The 18,160-nt window shown below is 38.8% G+C and overlaps 2 protein-coding genes across 2 annotated transcripts; both read left to right on the top strand.

Annotated features, from left to right (window-relative positions):
- Positions 1-1,319: 1,319 nt before the first annotated feature.
- Positions 1,320-11,529, top strand: LOC149030013 (uncharacterized). The gene is made up of 3 exons (XM_089142331.1): positions 1,320-1,733; positions 4,843-4,897; positions 10,896-11,529. The coding sequence occupies exons 1-3, from the start codon at positions 1,422-1,424 to the stop codon at positions 11,252-11,254; spliced, it is 726 nt and encodes a 241-aa protein (XP_088998457.1). The 5' UTR covers positions 1,320-1,421; the 3' UTR covers positions 11,255-11,529.
- Positions 11,530-14,458: 2,929 nt separating this feature from the next.
- Positions 14,459-16,469, top strand: LOC149030014 (Haloacid dehalogenase-like hydrolase (HAD) superfamily protein). The gene is made up of 3 exons (XM_089142332.1): positions 14,459-14,561; positions 14,784-15,786; positions 16,284-16,469. Exons 2-3 carry the CDS (start codon positions 14,855-14,857, stop codon positions 16,327-16,329), a joined length of 978 nt encoding a protein of 325 aa, XP_088998458.1. The 5' UTR covers positions 14,459-14,561; positions 14,784-14,854; the 3' UTR covers positions 16,330-16,469.
- The last annotated feature ends 1,691 nt before the right edge of the window (positions 16,470-18,160 follow it).

Here is an 18,160-nt window from a genome sequence, read left to right on the forward strand (position 1 = left end):
GTTCACTATTATTTACTAACAATTTTTATTTTGACATACTAAACTTATTTTTCATTACATAATTTATTTTTGACAAAATTCACCAAACCATTTTTCTTTCTTGACCAATAATGAATTCTTGTACTTATTTCTTTTAAATAGACATAATAAAAAATAAGAATTGATATAAAAAAGAGCCCGATACATAATATATTATTCACCCAATTGTACTAAACCTACTTCTTGGTATATAATATATTATATTTAATAGTAACCAAATTAAAATAATTTGTTACTCATAACTTATTATCATAATTGATTATTCATAAGTAGGTTATAAACTGAAATATAAATCGGCGCCAAAGAGAGCCAGAGTAGTCTTTTACCCCCCCCCCCCATCGCTAAAACCAATTGAGGCAGCTGCACTGACCGGCAATTTCACGACGAAAGTGAAGTTGTTCATGGGCCATTAATGGCTGAATTTTGGGCCGTTTAGCAGGTCCACTAATATGGGCTGATCTATCAACATGAATTCTAATATTGGGCTGGATTGGACCTATTGGGCCCATATAAGCTGTGGCCCACATAGTGACTATTGGGCCATTTAACAGGTCCACTAATATGGGCTGATCAATCAACATGAATTCTAATGTTGGGCTGGATTGGACCTATTGGGACCAATTAAGCTGTGTCCCACATAGTGACTATTGAGCCATTTAGCAGGTCCACTAATATGGGCTGATCTATCAACATGAATTCTAATATTGGGCTGGATTGGACCTATTGGGCCCAATTAAGCTGTGGCCCACATAGTGACTATTGGGCCATTTAGCAGGTCCACTAATATGGGCTGATCAATCAACATGAATTTTAATATTGGGCTGGATTGGATCTATTGGGCCCAATTAAGCTGTGGCCCACATAGTGACTATTGGGCCATTTAACAGGTCCACTAATATGGGCTGATCAATCAACATGAATTCTAATATTGGGCTGGATTGGACCCATTGGGCCCAATTAAGCTGTGTCCCACATAGTGACTATTGAGCCATTTAGCAGGTCCACTAATATGGGCTGATCTATCAACATGAATTCTAATATTGGGCTGGATTGGACCATGGGCCCATAAGCGGTCCCACATAGTGACTATTGGGCCGATCTATCAACATGAATTCTAATATTGGGCTGGATTGGACCTATTGGGCCCATATAAGCTGTGACCCACTTAGTGACTATTGGGCCGTTTAACAGGTCCACTAATATGGGCTTATCAATGAACATGAATCCATTCTAATATTGAGCTGCCTTGGACCTTCCACCCTTAGCATCCGTAGCAGCCTCGCTCCCTGCTGTTGCAGAGTACACGCTACCTTCTGAAAAATTGTATTTGGTTGTTCAGTTCTCCGTTCTCTGTCTCTGGTTCTTACTTGGCACAAGAAGCTATGGAGGTGGAAGAGGCAAAATCTGTAGCGAGCGCGAGCGCGAGCGCGACCGCGACCGCTGTGGCCGAGACTCGGACGGTGAAACCATCGGATTCTGCGCAAACTCTCCCTTCGGAGCCGCCACTAGTTCCTCCTCCTGCTCCTCCTCCTCCGGCGGTTGCTGATCCTCCGGCGGTGGCTGCTCCAACGGCTGTTGTTTCTTCTGCTGCTTCTCAGAACAAGAAAAGGAAGCTCGAAAGTGCCGATCTCCGCAACTCTACATACTTCAAGATCCGTGCAGTCGTTAAAGATCTTCGCCCCTTCTTTATCGAGGTAATTACGAGCTTGTTCAGGAAAAGGGAGGAAAAACGCTTATCCCTAGGTTATCCTGACTCCGTACAGATTGTCTTACTTCTATGTGATCAAATGCTACGGCCGCTTTGCTGGTGTTTTTGGCTCTTTTTTTCTTCGCACTACCCTCTACGCTCTCTGAGGGGTCTCTAAGCTTGAATTTTTCCAGAAACGATCTTTCTTTCCCTTAACCCTGTTGCTGGCCCTTTGTATATTTAGTTCTTCGTGCTCACTCGTTGCTTTATATCATGTCATGGCATGAGGAGTTTGATAAGTGCTTATAGGATTTTTCAGTTTACGTTCAACTCAATGTTATTAATTGAATATACTTGATTTATACGAGTCAGCGATCTCTCTGTTTTCATGGGTGGGGGCGATTAGCTGTCAAGGTGCTTGTTGGAGTTGCTCATTTTCTGGCTGAGAGTACAGTAATGTTGTAATCTTAAGATTGTCATTAAAACATTGCATAATGCAGTTTAGGCTATGTAGGAAACTAGATTAAGAATGTATAGAGTGTTACAGTCCACCGCGTACGGCAAGTTCTGGAGTTGGCTGCAAAATCTACCTGTGAATCACTGCGAAGCAGTGGAACTTGGGATATACTTTTCTAATGAGAATGAGCTCATTGCCTCAAATTAAATTGGAACCCTTTCCTGTTCTTGTTTTTAGGGATAAATGAGGTTTAAGCTTTACTAACTAATTTGAGCGGAAGTTGAAAGTTAAAAGCTGGTATTGTGTTATCTATGAGTATGTTTGGGGTCGGCAGTAGCATTAGTTAGAGGATGTTCCCCTGATATCTGCCTAGCATCCTCCTTAAGATGGAATGATATCAAAGAAGATGTGTGACATTTTGTGTCTTGACTCCACCTACCTACTGCAGGTCATAGCCGTCAAATATTATCAATGAAATATTATTGTTGGTAGTTGGATGATATTTTCCTCTATTTTGGAACTATGAAGCATAACATTGTTCACTTTTCAGCTTTTCGAATTGCTCCAACTGGTATTGTTTTGGAACCATGAAGAATAACTTTGTTGACTTTTCGGCTGCTGGAATTACTTCAACTTATATCAGAGCACAATATGCTCTGGGGATTACCTCATAGACATACATATATAGGCCGTGTGTACATAATTCTTGGATGAACTCTTGGTTATTATGTTCTTTAATGTGGTTGAGGCAGCAAGGTGCAAAGAATAAGGATCTTTATAAGATAGTGAATATGAGGGGAAGGTTGTGGGAAAAGCAAGAGGCAAAGAAATATGAGGATATTTACAAAGGGAGGGGAGAAGCTATTATCATATAGCCAACACAAGGGAAGGGAAGAGTTGAGATTTTGTCCGCATTATGCATTAAAAGTGAATATGATGATGTTCTATTAAGGAAGGACATTTAGAAGAGATGGAAAAAACTATCTCAATTTATGGAATGAAGATATTTCCAGTAATAGTGTTCTGCTAGGTTGCATTACCCATCAGAGATATATATACAAAAAATTAAGGTGCCTGAAGGTAAAGGAGCTTCAATGAGGATTAAAGTAGGCAAGGCACCAAATCTTTGGGATCCCCCTAAAAAGTGAGGAAGAGTTTATGGATCGGTGGTTTATCTTGTCTAACCATGTTGTTTAATGAGATTATGAGCATAGGGAAAATGTTTGATGAATGGTGGAGAAGCATTGTGGTTCTAGTATATAAAAGCTATGATACTTGTAAAGGCATGGAAGATTAATCTAATGAGACATGCTATGTGATTGTGGAACAAAGTTATTGAAACTCATAATGAAACTATTATTATAGATAGCCATATTGATTTTATGCTATAAGATTAGCAAGATTAGCTGTTTACTTAAGAGAATGATGGAAAGATAGAATGCAACAAGGATCTCCATATGGTCTTAATTGATCTACAAAAGGCTTATGATCTCCGGAGAGTAATTTGACAAGCATAAAGAAAACAAGAGTTTTAAATATATATGTGGATATAGACATGGCCGGGTGGGGGTGGGGGGGGAGGGATCTCAAGGTAGTGACCCAATTACAATTTGATTAGATTGAAAAGGTAAAGAGCCATAAGCAGACCTATACAGACTTTGGGAGAAGTGGTAGTTAAAGACTTGCTTAACTTGGACCTTGCAAGTTGTAACTAGTACGGTTTGAAATAGATCTTGTTGGAGAACGATTTATGTAGAGTTGGGATAAGGCTGAATTGAGTTGATAATGTTAGAGCAGCATCCAATCTTTGTGAGAATGGACCATCTTTAATCACCGAGGATCCTTTTCTGGATGTCGGGGATTCATTGGTTATGGATAGGGATGAGTACCACAGAGGTGTTAGAAGACTAGGAGAGCAACTGAATAATGAGTTCTCATTGGTGAGACCAAGTTGATCTATGCAAGACAGAAATTCTAGGGTGGTTTGAAATTAATTGGCTGGGGTATGAAGCATTGAACTCTCAAATCACTGCTTCACCTAATAGGAGAGGAAAGAAAGCTGGATGGAGTTATCTCATAGTTGAATCGAGGAGCCTTTTTTTTCTTTCTCCTTTCTCTCTTGAGCATTTACGATGATATTGTTGTTCCTTCTGTTCTTATCTTTGACTAGCTTCTGCTTTTTGTGCTAGGTTGTGATGTTTTTCAGTCTAGTTTGCCTTGCTTAGTTGGAATCTAAATTTAGTAGATGGGCACATGTTAGAATTACTATGTTGATAATTTCAAATGTAATAAGCTAAATTCAGCAAACATATAAACCAATTTAGTGCAGAGTGATGGATTCAGGTAAACAAATCAAGAAAATGGGGGTAGAAGGTGAAACCATAAAATTTTTGAGCATGGACAATTTCAGTGAAATTCAAAAATCACGATTTTCATTCAAATGAAATATTTGTGTGATACTCTATATTTTGGTATTCTAATTGGTCCTTCTGTAAGAGAACTGTCCTTTTTGCACTTGTTTCCTAGGATTTTAACATTCTACTGTTAACTTACCAAAGTCAACGTTGGAAAGCAATTCTGTTAATGTATATTTACATCTGATTCATCTTGAAATATTATTTTACCTCCCCTTAGCCTAAAAGGTTTTGTTCTCTTGAAGGTTCTCCAAACTCCTGACTTTCGAAATTCCAAAGGAGCTACTGAGATCCGGAAAAGTAAGCTCTTGAAAATGACTTCTAGTTTGTTCACTTGCTGAGGTTCTTCAGTGTGTTTGCAAATGTTTTTCCCTTAGATATTGATAATCTTTTGTCTAAATCAAATATGGAGTTACTGATGCTCAAGTTTAATTATTTATTACTTCAATACCAACATTGGAACCTGCAGAAGCTGATCGTGAATTCATCTTTAATTCTGAGTAAGCTCAATCAAGACCCATGGGAACTCATTGCTCCTACAAAAAACAGGCCAACTATAGTTATCTCCTTTCATAGCATTTGACTGAATTGGATCTTGGTTAATTCTGTCCGTCAAGTACATAGTTTTAGTTCTTCTAACAAGGTCAAAGTGTCAAACCTGATCAACATACCATTCTTTACACAAGTAGGTCAATTAACAGGTGTATCATGTGTCAGCAGTCATTGTGACATGCTTTTATCTAGTTGCACCTACTGTGGATGTTCCCCAAGTCCTCTTCTCTTGTAACTGAAATAAGTGAGTTTTGAGCACACATGATGTCCTTTTAGTAACTCTAATAACTAAATTCTTTGAGATATTTCCAGGTAAAAACCTTCAGACTAAATGACATGATTGTGTTATCTTACTTTTTTTCTTTGTCTTGATGGTTGTGTCAGTTTGTTTTTGGAGTCACTTAACTGTGTATTCTTTTCCTTAATTCCTATGATCAGCATGTCATGGGTTGCTTGCCCAAAGGTCCACAGGCCAAGCTCAGTAGCCCATGGATTTGAGCTTTTGGGCTAAGCACTGTCCATTGTCTAGAACTTTCTACCAGTGGTCTGGCCTAAATTTAGGTTTTGGGGATAATGCCCAGAGGTGGGAACTACCTGTCATCAAAAAAGAGTTGGGGAAAACAAAACTAAAGTAAACAAAGTATCTCAGTTCTGAGGTGCTTCATCCATGCTGTTTCTCACAGATTGTGGGCCAAGAGGTGATTCCATTGAATCTTACAATGTAATTTATAACATCGAAAACAATCCCCTCCCCTGCAGGTCAGTCTTCCTTAGCTATATAACTCTTGCAAGTTGATCTGAAATAAAACAATACTCAGACTGTTGAACCAGGAATTAAATAAAGCAATTCTATTAGGTTCAGTAAGCTCCCATGAGCTGGCTATCCGTGCCAGGACTAAGTGGCTTGAAACCAAGGTTTTTGAATGCAGAATTGGACAGTCATTATCCAAAAACTAGGAAATTTCTAGGGTTTTGACACTGAGTCAGTCAACTTGGGAATGGTTGATTCCGATATGAGTTGGTTGGTTCAATGATTCAGTACCCAATTTTTAGAATTTTGCTTGATACCCTATTGACCTGGTTCACTTTTAGACATCCTTTCTTCCTATTTTTTTAATGGATGCCAACTGTACCAGCTTTGATCCTCCTTTGGAACTCATTTAAGTGTTCTAGTTCATCCATTTGCTCTTTCTCCTTTCCTTCATCTTAGAAGAAATTCTACCATATAGTTGGTAACCAATTTTCTCCTGGTGTATGTTTGTCTTCAACCCATAGTAACGTTCATGCAGCTCCTTTCAAGTAAAAATGTAATCATATAGGTAAGGAGGGCGCTTTCAGTCACTTTGACAAAATGAACTCCACATGCACAGTGTCAACATCTTTAAATGTATCCATGGGACCCTCCACATATCTGTCTCCAACCGTCTCAACTGTAGACTCAATTTCTGTTTGTAGGGGTTACAACATCTGATTCACCACTTGTTATCAAGGACTTCCTGAGATAATCCTAGTAATTGCTTTTGACATGTCCTTCACTTGTGCTTACACTCGTTCACAACTGATTTCTTTTACGTTTCCTTTTGCTAGTTGCTTCTCTAGAATAGGCTGCTACTATTGTTGGCACTTGGCTTGGGCAGCCTTAGGTCTTGGTTTCATGACTGATACATTGAGTAGGTTAAGTACAATAGGTTCACCCTTGAATCAAAGAAATGTTGGTTCTTGTTTCCTCCCAGGCCACACTTTAGTGCATCATAATCCATGGTCATCCAGTTAAGTACCATAGCTTTACCTTGAAATCGAAGAAACATTGGTTCTTGTCTCTCCCAGGCCACATTATTGCCATAATCCATGGTCATCCAGTAAGACATCAGTCAATACCATGGGTATTTGTTGCTTCAAACATCTTCATATTCTCTCAATTTCAGTGACACCGTTGACCTTTTATTCATGTCCAAAATGTCATTGCCGAAAACGTTGCATAGTGGCCGAACTCATGAGATTAGTAATGGCACCTCTAGTAATCATTGGAGCTTTGCCCTTATCTGATGTGGCTTGTGGAGCTCAGTATAAGCGTCACTTGGATTATTTGCTGTGGAGTCCCCCCCCCCCCTCTTTTGTTCCCCCTTCCTTGGGTGGAACCATGGAGTTCTCCCTGTTGTTTCTGGATTGTGAATACAACATTGATGATCTGATTTGATTAAAACCTATGCTTCAAGGGCCATCCCAAAGGTGTCATTCAAATTGAGGATATGCTCACAAATATGGGCTTGTAATCCCAATTCGACGTGAGGAAGGAGCTAGTCATTCCTGCAAGGTCATATACCTCTGACAAATTGTGTTAATCTGTTGAAAAGTTGATGCTAGATGCTATTCTTCAATATCAGTTTCATTTCTTCCCAAATTGTAGGCTTTTGTCAATGATGATAGAAAAAATTCTCAGGAGTGCACCATGCAGTCCCTTGCTGTCTATTCTTGTTAACTTGGTAAGGGCTAGTTTCATTTTTCACTCCTCTGATAGGTTGAACCAATGAAATTAATTGTCGAGGGGACGCAACCAATCAGAAAAATATTTGTGATCATGTTAACCATTGTACTCCTCGGATTTCAGCTTTACCTTAGTTCTTCAAGTCTCGATCAAAATGTGATGTAGCTTTGTTTTCTCGGAAGATTGGATTATTGATGATTTAACTGTAGTTTTCTGTTGTACCCTGATTTGTGCAGTAAATGAATCCAATTACTTATCCGTACTAGTTGTCCTAGCTAGCTTTTGAATATTCAATAAGAGATTTTATAGCCTACTTTGGGGCTTTAGAACTCTCTTTGACCATAGTTCGGATACCAATTCAATGCTATACCGGATCTGTGGCAACTAGGCCCAATCTTGCTACAGGGTCTCAAGTTGACAAACAAATCACACAAAGCCAGCTGAAATGCAACGAGTCAACAAAAAGTCAACCTCCTCAGACTAGGGTCCAACTCTAGGATTCAATCACAAGCAACTAGAATAAAGTTCCTTTGATATATAGCAGCAATACTGTGGCTGGTTTAGAAGTAATTAGAAGGAGATCAAATCTAAAATTGAAATCTCAGACTAGGATATTCAAATTAAATCAAATCATGAGGTCAGCTTCTCCCAAAACTCAGACTGAGTTTCATTTTTATGCTCAACTTAAGCTCAAAAGATAGACCCAACCTAATGGTCGGATTTCGAGTAATCAAACAAACTTCATATCTGAAATCACGAAAGTCATAACTTAGGATACTTTTACCATCTTCAGATCAACAGATCTGATACCCTCAAAAACCTGGTGGAGTGGTCCTCTGGGCCTCTGGGGTTCTTTTCAATACTCTTAAGCTTGGCCCTGAACTAATTGGTAGAACAGGTTCAGCAGTCCAAACAGTTTGGCTGAAAACTGGAAATGAAGAGACTACTGTGGATAGAAAATCAATTACAATGCTGTTAGATAAGAACAGATTATGGAACATAATAGTAGAGTGAAGAATGATTGAATCTTTAAGGAACACAGAGGAAACAACTTGTCACTAACAGTACCAATCAATAGGAAGCTCAAACAACACCTGGCTGGCGGTAAAACACAGGAGGGGAGAGGAAAACTGAAGCAAATGACCAATCTCAGGTCTTTGGTGTCTCATCCGCACTGTTTCTCACAGATCTTAGGAAATATAGCTTATTTCATTAATAAAATTGTGCGTAGCTATTGAGTCTAATAATATATTAATTACAGCTAAAACAAATTCCTACAATGAAAAGGAGTCTTCCTTGTCTAAATAGCTATTATGTCTTAAACTCAAATAAAATAAAACTGAAATAGACTTTCCTAATTGAACTAGGAATGAAGTAACAAAAGGCTGCACTTAGTGCAAGGCTACCACATTTAGGAGGACGTCAAGAGGTAGCACAATTTAAATTAAAGTGGTACTCATTAAGATCCCATGCAGCGGTTAGCCTAGTCAAGACTGAGTGCGCTCAATACTATATGAACCTGGTCCACTTTTGATCCTTGGTTCTTTCTGCTTATGAATAGATACCGAGTGTGACTAGAATTGATTGTCATTGAAGCCCATTTTAAGTAAGCAATATAGGAGGTGGGGAAGTTTCTAGTCTCCTTGAGTAGAACATGTTCAATCATTGGATGAAGGACAAATCTAAATATACAACACCAACAAGCCTTGTCCCAACTAGGTACAAGGATTCTTGCACTCCAATCAGTTATGTTCGAGGCCATGCTAGATACAAGGCCTAAGCTATACATATCCTTTCTCACCACTTCTCCTAAGGTTATCTTAGGTCTACCCCTAGCTCTTCTAGTTCCTTCAATATGGATTATATCACTTCTCCGTACAGGAGCATTTATAGGTATCCGTTGAACGTGGCCGTGCCACCTCAAACGACTTTCTCTAAGCTTATCACTTATGGGAGCAACTCCCAAACCAACTCTAATATGATCGTTTCTTATCTTATCCATCCTAGATTTGCCACTCATCCATCTTAGCATCCTCATTTCTACTACACTGAGTTTATCTATATGATTTTTTTAACAGCCCAACACTCTGCACCGTACATCATAGTGGGTCGAACAACGGTCCTATAAAATTTTTCTTTAAGTTTTAATGGAATACGCCGATCACATAAGACCCCGGATCCACCTCTCCACTTCATCCACCCTATTTTAAATATCATCTACATTTTTTGTAATATGTGGTGCCTATAAATAGGGTGGACCTCATTTGGATAATGCATCCAGAAAGCAAGCAAGCTTTCAAGCCTTGTAGACAAGCTTTCTACTGAAGTGCAATTCTCAATCTCTATGAGTTCTTTATAGTTATCTTCCCAAGTCCCTTCAGGGTGAAGTAAGGCTGATTTGGTACTAGTAAGTGTGTAAAGTGCTGGTACCATTGGTGTAGCCAGGTTAAGCCATGGCAAGTAGCTTAATAGTACTTTGCTCTATTTTCTCAGGTTTGTATTTTGTCCTTGAAACCCAGACTCTTGTTCAGAATTATGCTCAATTGGTCTTGGTGTAGGATTTGCAGAAGACATTATAATCCAAATCATGGAGATCACATGGTTTATTATCCCATTAAATAAGTAAATGATCGTTACATCAAAATTGATGAAAAATAAGTTGCTACGGTACATTTCTGCCGTTTTACTATTACCTGTGTTTTTCCTTATGAGGGTAAAATATTGTCAGTTACATGTGAACTATGAAAGTGTGCATGACAATGAGCTCTCATAAGAATTGCTCAATGTTAAGTTTATTGTCAACCAGGTTGAAAAACCTTTGTACCCTTGACTTAAAGAACTTCTGGGAACAAGACAGAAGGCAGTCAAAAAAATGGTTACAACTTTGTAGTTCGTCACTTCGATTGCAACAAGATCCACTCTATAAATAATATGGCTAATAGTGTCTTGGTTTAATAAATGTTAAGTATGTTGACTTGCTTCTTCACCAGTCTATGTAAGATTCAGCTGAGAATACTCCTTTTGTGATCGCTTCCACTAAATCAGTTTCTCTTCTTCACATAAGTAGTACTTTGGTCCCTCACTTTCTATGTGGTATTGGACAGCATTCAGGGCAACACCTGCCCTGATTCTGAATGCTGTCTGGTGCACTTTATATGCAGCCAGCAGTCTCCAATGCATTTTCTCTTCCCTAGTATGTTATGATCACTGAGTGTTTTCATATGTAGGCATTCTGATATATTTGTTAACTGATACATGCAGGGATGAAGGTTATGATGGATTTATATAAACAGCTGACAATGGAGAGGATCTCTATGGGCAAGTGTAAGAGTACATTGGATGGTCAGTCTTTGATAAGTGAAACCAAGGACAAGCAGAAACCAGCTGAAAAGCGCCAAGTGGACAAGAGGGCGGAGCAGCATAAAGTTGACAAAACTATAGAGAAATCATCAGGTGGGAAGCAACCACCTGGAGGTAACGCTCACAAGTCAGATGACGGTCGACTTCCCGGCACATATGTTGTCGGGGGATCACCATGTGGCTGGAATTTTCTCATGTATCCTGGTAGTAAATCAATCTACTATGGGGTAACAAAGGAGTCTCGTCAAGTTGCAAAGTAAGAGATCGGTACACATTTTTGCATCACTATGGTGTACTTCCCAAGGGGATTAGAAATGGATGATTTTAACCTCTGTAAATGCTGAATTCTTATATCCATGGCCCCAAATTTAGGGAGGGAAAAAACTGTGGAAGGTCAAGGTGTAGACTGTGGGGAAAATTTTGAGTGTATAATTTTCACACATTTCTGTACTTGTTAATCGTCTTTATAATGAATCTCTTCTGGTGCTTCTTTCGTGAGTCGCTTGCTGCTAACTGTTCCATTTTGTGTCATCAATCTCTTCTCTGGATCAGCTTTGGAAGTGTTAGCTGTAGTTTGCTTTTCTGTGAGACAAGCTGGTTTGCTGGTTCAGATATAAGTTGCTTATGTGTAGCCATTGGCATTGTCTAGCGACGGAAGTTGGATTTTCAAATATGTCATCTTGTTTGGATATTTTAATTTCACTTTTCAGTGACTTACTATTGTTTCATTTTGCAATACCAAGAACAACACCACTTAAAACAAACTAGAGAGAATTAAGTCTTAAAAGAAAAGGGGGAATGAAGAGATAAAAAATGAATACTGAAAAATGGGAAAAAAATGAAGGATGCCGGTAAAGGAAAGTCGCAAAAATGAAAACTATTAGGAAACTGTCAATGCAACGTTGGTTGAGTGGTAAGATCTATACTTCTCAGTAGAGAGGTCATAGGTTCGACCTTTGCAGACGACAAAGCTCTCTCTGAGGATGTAATTGATGTGGGTGCCCTATTATTAGGAAGTACATGTAAATTCATTCAGTTTCAGAGATTTAACATGATTGGATCCAAAACTAGGGGCTACATGTAAAAAATCTTTTTATCAAATAGAAAATCTGAAAAAGAAAAAAAAACACTATCTTTAACTTGTAAATTTGTATAAATAGGAAACAGTGCATCTTGCTGGAAACCTGGAAGACTACCCAAGCTGGTTACCAAAAAAAGGAAAGAGAAAAAATTAACCAAGCTAAGCCTGGAAGCTGTGGAATCATCTCCATATCATGAACCGATAGACTTTTGGTATCTTCTGCTACACTGATTGAATGACATCCACAAGCACTCCAGACACTTCAAGAGCCATCACCTACCAACCGACCCAGAATTTTCGAAAGGATATGGGCATTATTCTACTCAAGTCAGGAGAGTCAATCACTTCTTTGTTAGGAGAGCACATAACTAATTTTTTTGACGTTTTCTCAGTCACGGAATAAGGAGGGGCTCACATCTAATCTAAGTACTGGTTCAGAAGTTCAACTGGCCAAACGTGTTTCTTGACAAGAAAGTGATCCATCAGTCCAATTGATTGGTGATGGGGGCCATTAGATCGTTGAAGGGTCAATGCATGCATTTCTCTTGCCAATCACGTTCAAATCATTTTATAAGGGCAATTGTTGGTGCCTCTTAACGATAGACATTACATATCCACGGTAACTATCTCTTAACATCATTAGAAGTAAGGGGCAATAGTTAATTTATAAAAAACACAGCTTCAATTGGATAATTTTAAATTCATAACGTTTTTTTTTTAATCTTATCTATTTCTCAATTTCTTTTTTAAACAATAAGATCGATTTATTTATAAAAATAATAAGAAGAAGAAAATCATCTCACATGTGGTTGAAATGGTACTCACATAGTGACAAGAGATGCATGCATCAACGGGGGTTGGTCCAAGTGGTAAGCAGTTTGGTTCCCTTAAGCAAGGTTCTGGTATCGAATCCTTGTGGATGCAAAAATCCCGGTAGGAGACTCACCCACCACAGCCAGATGTGCGACGCGGGTCAAACCACCGGTTTATAAACCGGGGTTGACAAACCAAAAAAAAAAAAAAAGAAGTTACAAGTTTGATTCAAATGGTTCAATTGAATCCGATTTAGACTGAACCGATGGGTTCGATCGGTTGGATTGACTCGGACGAAGCTTGTCTTTGATGCGTTTGGAATTTCAGAGCAAAATGAGAACCAATCATTGAGCTCATGCTGGAATTATGATTACTTAAACAAGGCGGGGGTATAAATGCCATTTCAGTTTTCTCATGGTGGCGTAACCGACACGTAAAACTCCTCAACCGGTTTAGTGCCGGTGGTAACGTTGCTGTTCTTGTAATTTGTAAAACGTTACTTGTTCTGTAAGCCACAGAAAGGAAGGATCTTGCTCGAAGAGAGGAAATTCGTTTTCATCCATTCGTCTTCCTGGTAACCAATCTCTGAATTCCTGTATGATATCTTCATCACTTCTTCCTGCTCGTCGTCATCTCTGTGTTCTTCGATAGCTTCTTATTTCTCCAGGTTTTCTATCGGGTTCTCTCTCTTTCTCTTTTTAACCCTCTGTTTAACCATTTCTCATTTGATCAGAGCTTCTTATTTCTCCAGGCTTACTTGTTCTGTAAGCCACAGAAAGGAAGGATCTTGCTCGAAGAGAGGAAATTCGTTTCATCCATTCGTCTTCCTGGTAACCAACTCTGAATTCCTTTATGATATCTTCATCACTTCTTCCTGCTCGTCGTCATCTCTGTGTTCTTCGATAGCTTTATTCTCCAGGTTTTCTATCGGGTTCTCTTCTTTTTTTTAACCCTCTGTTTAACCATTTCTCATTTGATCAGAGCTTCTTATTTCTCCAGGCTTACTTGTTCTGTAAGCCACAGAAAGGAAGGATCTTGCTCGAAGAGAGGAAATTCGTTTCATCCATTCGTCTTCCTGGTAACCAATCTCTGAATTCCTTTATGATATCTTCATCACTTCTTCCTGCTCGTCGTCATCTCTGTGTTCTTCGATAGCTTCTTATTTCTCCAGGTTTTCTATCGGGTTCTCTCTCTTTCTCTTTTTAACCCTCTGTTTAACCATTTCTCATTTGATCAGAGCTTCGATTCTTAGCTTCTCTGTGTATCTGTTTATAATATTAAAATTAGATTTCATATAGTTAAATTTTCTCTGTACCTGAATCTTGTACTCCTTCCGATTTTATTTCTCCTCTGGTGTGGAATTTCGAATTTGCTCGTATTTTTCTTCTTGGCTTGTGTTTGTTGGCTGGGAATGCAATTAAAGATGAAGAAATTATAGCATTATATAGTAAATCTTCTATTTTTCTGAATGTATAGACTACATTAATCACCTTATACGAATTACAGCCCAAAAAAATTGGTTCCCCCCGCCCCTGTGTATTTTTATTTGCGGGAACAAAATTCTGCTTGAATTGAGGAGATTGCAGAGTGGTTTGGGAAACTCAAGTGGCAGGACTGGCTTCTGGGCGTGAGGCTTCATAGGAATCAATTGGTTTCTGGTTCAATTCAACGAGGTACTTAAATTGTAATTTTCTTTAATCTCAAAGACGGATACTGTCGTGAAGCTTGGTTTTGACTTAAGCTGTAGTGTCTGCATTTCCAATTTTGGCATAAAATGGTGGATTCAATTGCAACGACCTTTCTTCTTAGCCACCGTCCGGTATCTCAAGGGTCTCCTTTCAAGGATGGTTCCTTCAGGAGAAGAATGTTTGACTTTTGCCAGCTCCCTTGTGCAGAATTTTTGGGTCGATGGGTTACTTCATCTTCTTCAACTACCTCAAGGGGTTGTAAAATTAAAGCCCTTGGAATGGAATTAACAAAAGAGTCTTATTTGGGTTCCCCAAGGGAAGAGAGGGCAACCAAGGATTTGAATTACTGGACTGATACGACCATACAACATAAACCAGGTTTGTTTCCACCACCAAATAAGGCAGATAATCCTTCAATACACAATCCGTTGCTACGGCAGGAAAGAATGGGTTGTGGGTGGTTGGGTGCAATCTTTGAATGGGAAGGGGTGCTTATTGAAGATGATACTGATCTCGAGAAGCAGGCATGGTTGGTTTTGTCCCGAGAAGAAGGAAAATCACCACCACCAACTTTCATACTTAAAAGAATAGAAGGAATGAAAAATGAGCAGGCAATCTCTGAAGTTCTCTGTTGGTCAAGAGATCCAGGGCAGCTGAGAAAAATGGCTTCAAGAAAGGAAGAGATATATGAAGGTTTGCAAGGTGGGATTTATAGATTGCGGACAGGGTCACAAGAATTTGTTAATGCCCTGATGAATTACAAGATTCCAATGGCCTTGGTTTCAACCCGTCCAAGGAAAACTCTCGAGATTGCAATTGGATCAATTGGAATTGAAGGTATTTTCAGTGTGATTGTCGCGGCTGAGGATGTTCACAGGGGGAAGCCTGACCCGGAGATGTTTGTTTATGCTGCTCAGCTTCTCAACTTCATACCAGAGCGATGCATTATATTTGGGAACTCTAATTCAACTTTGGAGGCTGCTCATGATGCTCACATGAAGTGTGTGGCAGTTGCAAGCAAGCAGCCAGTGTATGAACTTGGAGCTGCCGACTTGGTGGTAAGGTGTCTCAATGAGCTCTCCATTGTTGATCTGAAAAACCTTGCTGATATCGAATTGATGGAATTTGGATCTGGAGAACCAGAAGTGGAGATGGAGGTGGAGAAAGATGACCCATATCCACCTTCCTCTGTGGCAGCTGATGAGTTCTGGTAACAACTTAAGAAGTAAATGTACAGATAAATCTTTGTTTTACATCTGATTTATTTTACCTTTTTCATTCTGTTCTTTATAGTGATCATGTTTAGGTGATTAGTCTTTTACTCCCAAAAAATGATTAGGTGATGAGTCCCCCTTTGCTATGTATATTGATTTTACTGTCACTAGTGAGTATAAAACAAAAGTGGCAAAGGGAAAACACAAGAAAGTTAAAAGGAAAAAAAAAGGGGGTGGGGGGGAATGTGGAAGCAGTGGGTGGTCTACCCATTTAACTCATGTATCTACCATATATGCTCTATCTATTTCTAACTCTAAACTGTGATTGGCACATAATTCTGTTGCATACTAACATAATTTGAGTAAGCTTTTTTGGTTTTTGGGTGGCTAATTGCTGTAGGAAAATACAAGCTCTCACTTATTTATGGTTGTATTGAGGGTGTTGTGTGAAATTTTATTGTTACAGCTACTTGAAGTCCTCACTTGTTTTCAGGACTATTTGGCTGAGTGATCAGTGCTATTCAGGGCTTTGGATTTAAATCAAATCTCTAGAGGTACCACGGACCACTCTCCCCTAGGGGGAAAGAAAATATGGAGTCACCAATTCAATTAAATGATCTTAAAATCCACTTCTGTAACTAAGATTACCGTCCATCTTAACTAATTTGTTGAAGGTTCTTTGCTTAGCTTTTTCTTTTTTTTTTTCTGGGTACATTTTCTGCTACCCTTTTTCACCTTTTAACTTGAAACTGGAACTATCATCAACAATGTGAATCTATTTTTACTATTGCAATTTTGCCCTGTTGAACAATTTTACCAGTGGTCTTCGTGTGGATATCAAAGTATCACTTTGTATGGTTTGGCCTTCACTGTGCTTTCTTATCTGTAATTTGTTTTTCCAGATTCAGCACATACTTTAGAGGTCTATGCTGTAACTCAGATATGGCTGTATATTCATCAGCTTTGCCAGTGTTAGCCCCTATTTACAGCTTATAATCTACCTTAAAGTGAGGTGTAAAATTGAATAATGATGTTGTATGTCTGCTCAAAAGCCATCAGTAGAAACGTATATAATAGATACAGCCTATTTAACCTTTCTGTTATGCTACTGAGAATTTAGTAAGTACTTTGGTTATCAGTTGCATGGGAACCTATTTGGATTTGAACCATAAGGGTTCTGCGTGGTCCGTCTATTTGCTCACAAGACACAACCGCAGGATGAGGGATTGTTGCTTTTAGACATCAGAACATGGGTTTCTGTATATTCAAAAAAGGAACATTTGATCTGCAGTTGCAAAATGCAAATGGCTCCCAAGGTTTATTGTCATGTTCGAGCGGATATGTTAAAATTTTAGTGCCTGTGCATTTTTATAGTTAGAAGGCGCACATCTTTCAAGAGGAACAATCTTCCCCAAAAATTTTTGTTGTAGGTAGATGGATTTTCTGGACTTCATACCAGTTTTTCCAAGGGAATACATTCAGTAGGTGGTGGAGGGAAATGTCGTCTTAAGAGAACTATATTTTCCTTCAGATCAAACAAATCATTACAACTAATCTTCTTAATTTCACTTATACAGGCTTCAAATCAAACGTGTTGACTATACAAGTCTCTAGTGGGGCTACGTTGATGGGGTCAGTGCTTATGCTGGTAGTTCACGTGGCTAATGCTTATATAGGTTGAACTCGAAATGTCGAACATTACGCAATGGGGGAAGCAAGGTTGTTACTACTGCATTCTCTCTATTCACACAGAGAGAGAGAGAAAGAGAGAGAGAGAGAGAGAGAGAGAGAGAGAGAGAGAGTCAGAACATTTTGGAATGCATTTGATATTCTTGAGAGTTGGGATGGTATTCTTAGGTCAATCGATGCACATCAGACAGTCAAGAACATTCGGGGCCCGTAACCCAAAACCAGTGGATGATTGCTAGTGTTCCTCGTCAATTTTGGTTCTTGTCAAAAACACCAAAATCAATAAATCAGAATCTTCTACTTTCAAAGGTTGAGGATACCATTACCCACATATAACTTTCATCACATATTTAGGGGACACTATTCCCGTAATCCAGTTTGGCCAAGGTAGTGTTCGAGTTGAGATCGATATCATCTGCATTCTAGGAAATAAATGATGAGGAAATAATATAGTTTCATATAAATCTCTTAAGTTTACGAGCTGTTACGTTTATATCCCCTGAAATTTGTTATATTACAATATCCATTGTACTTAAAACTGAAAGGCCTATTTATCCTTGTTGAATCCAGTGAGGGAAAAAAAAAAAAAAAAAAAAAATAAAAAAAATCAGTCATGGGTATTAATAACAAGTATAAAGGTAAAGGAGGCAGTTTGGAAAATTTTAGAAATACAATAAATGC

This window comes from Hakea prostrata, chromosome 1 (assembly GCF_041222555.1).
Source record: "Hakea prostrata isolate BN-2017 chromosome 1, UWA_Hpros_2, whole genome shotgun sequence".
NCBI lineage: Eukaryota > Viridiplantae > Streptophyta > Magnoliopsida > Proteales > Proteaceae > Hakea > Hakea prostrata.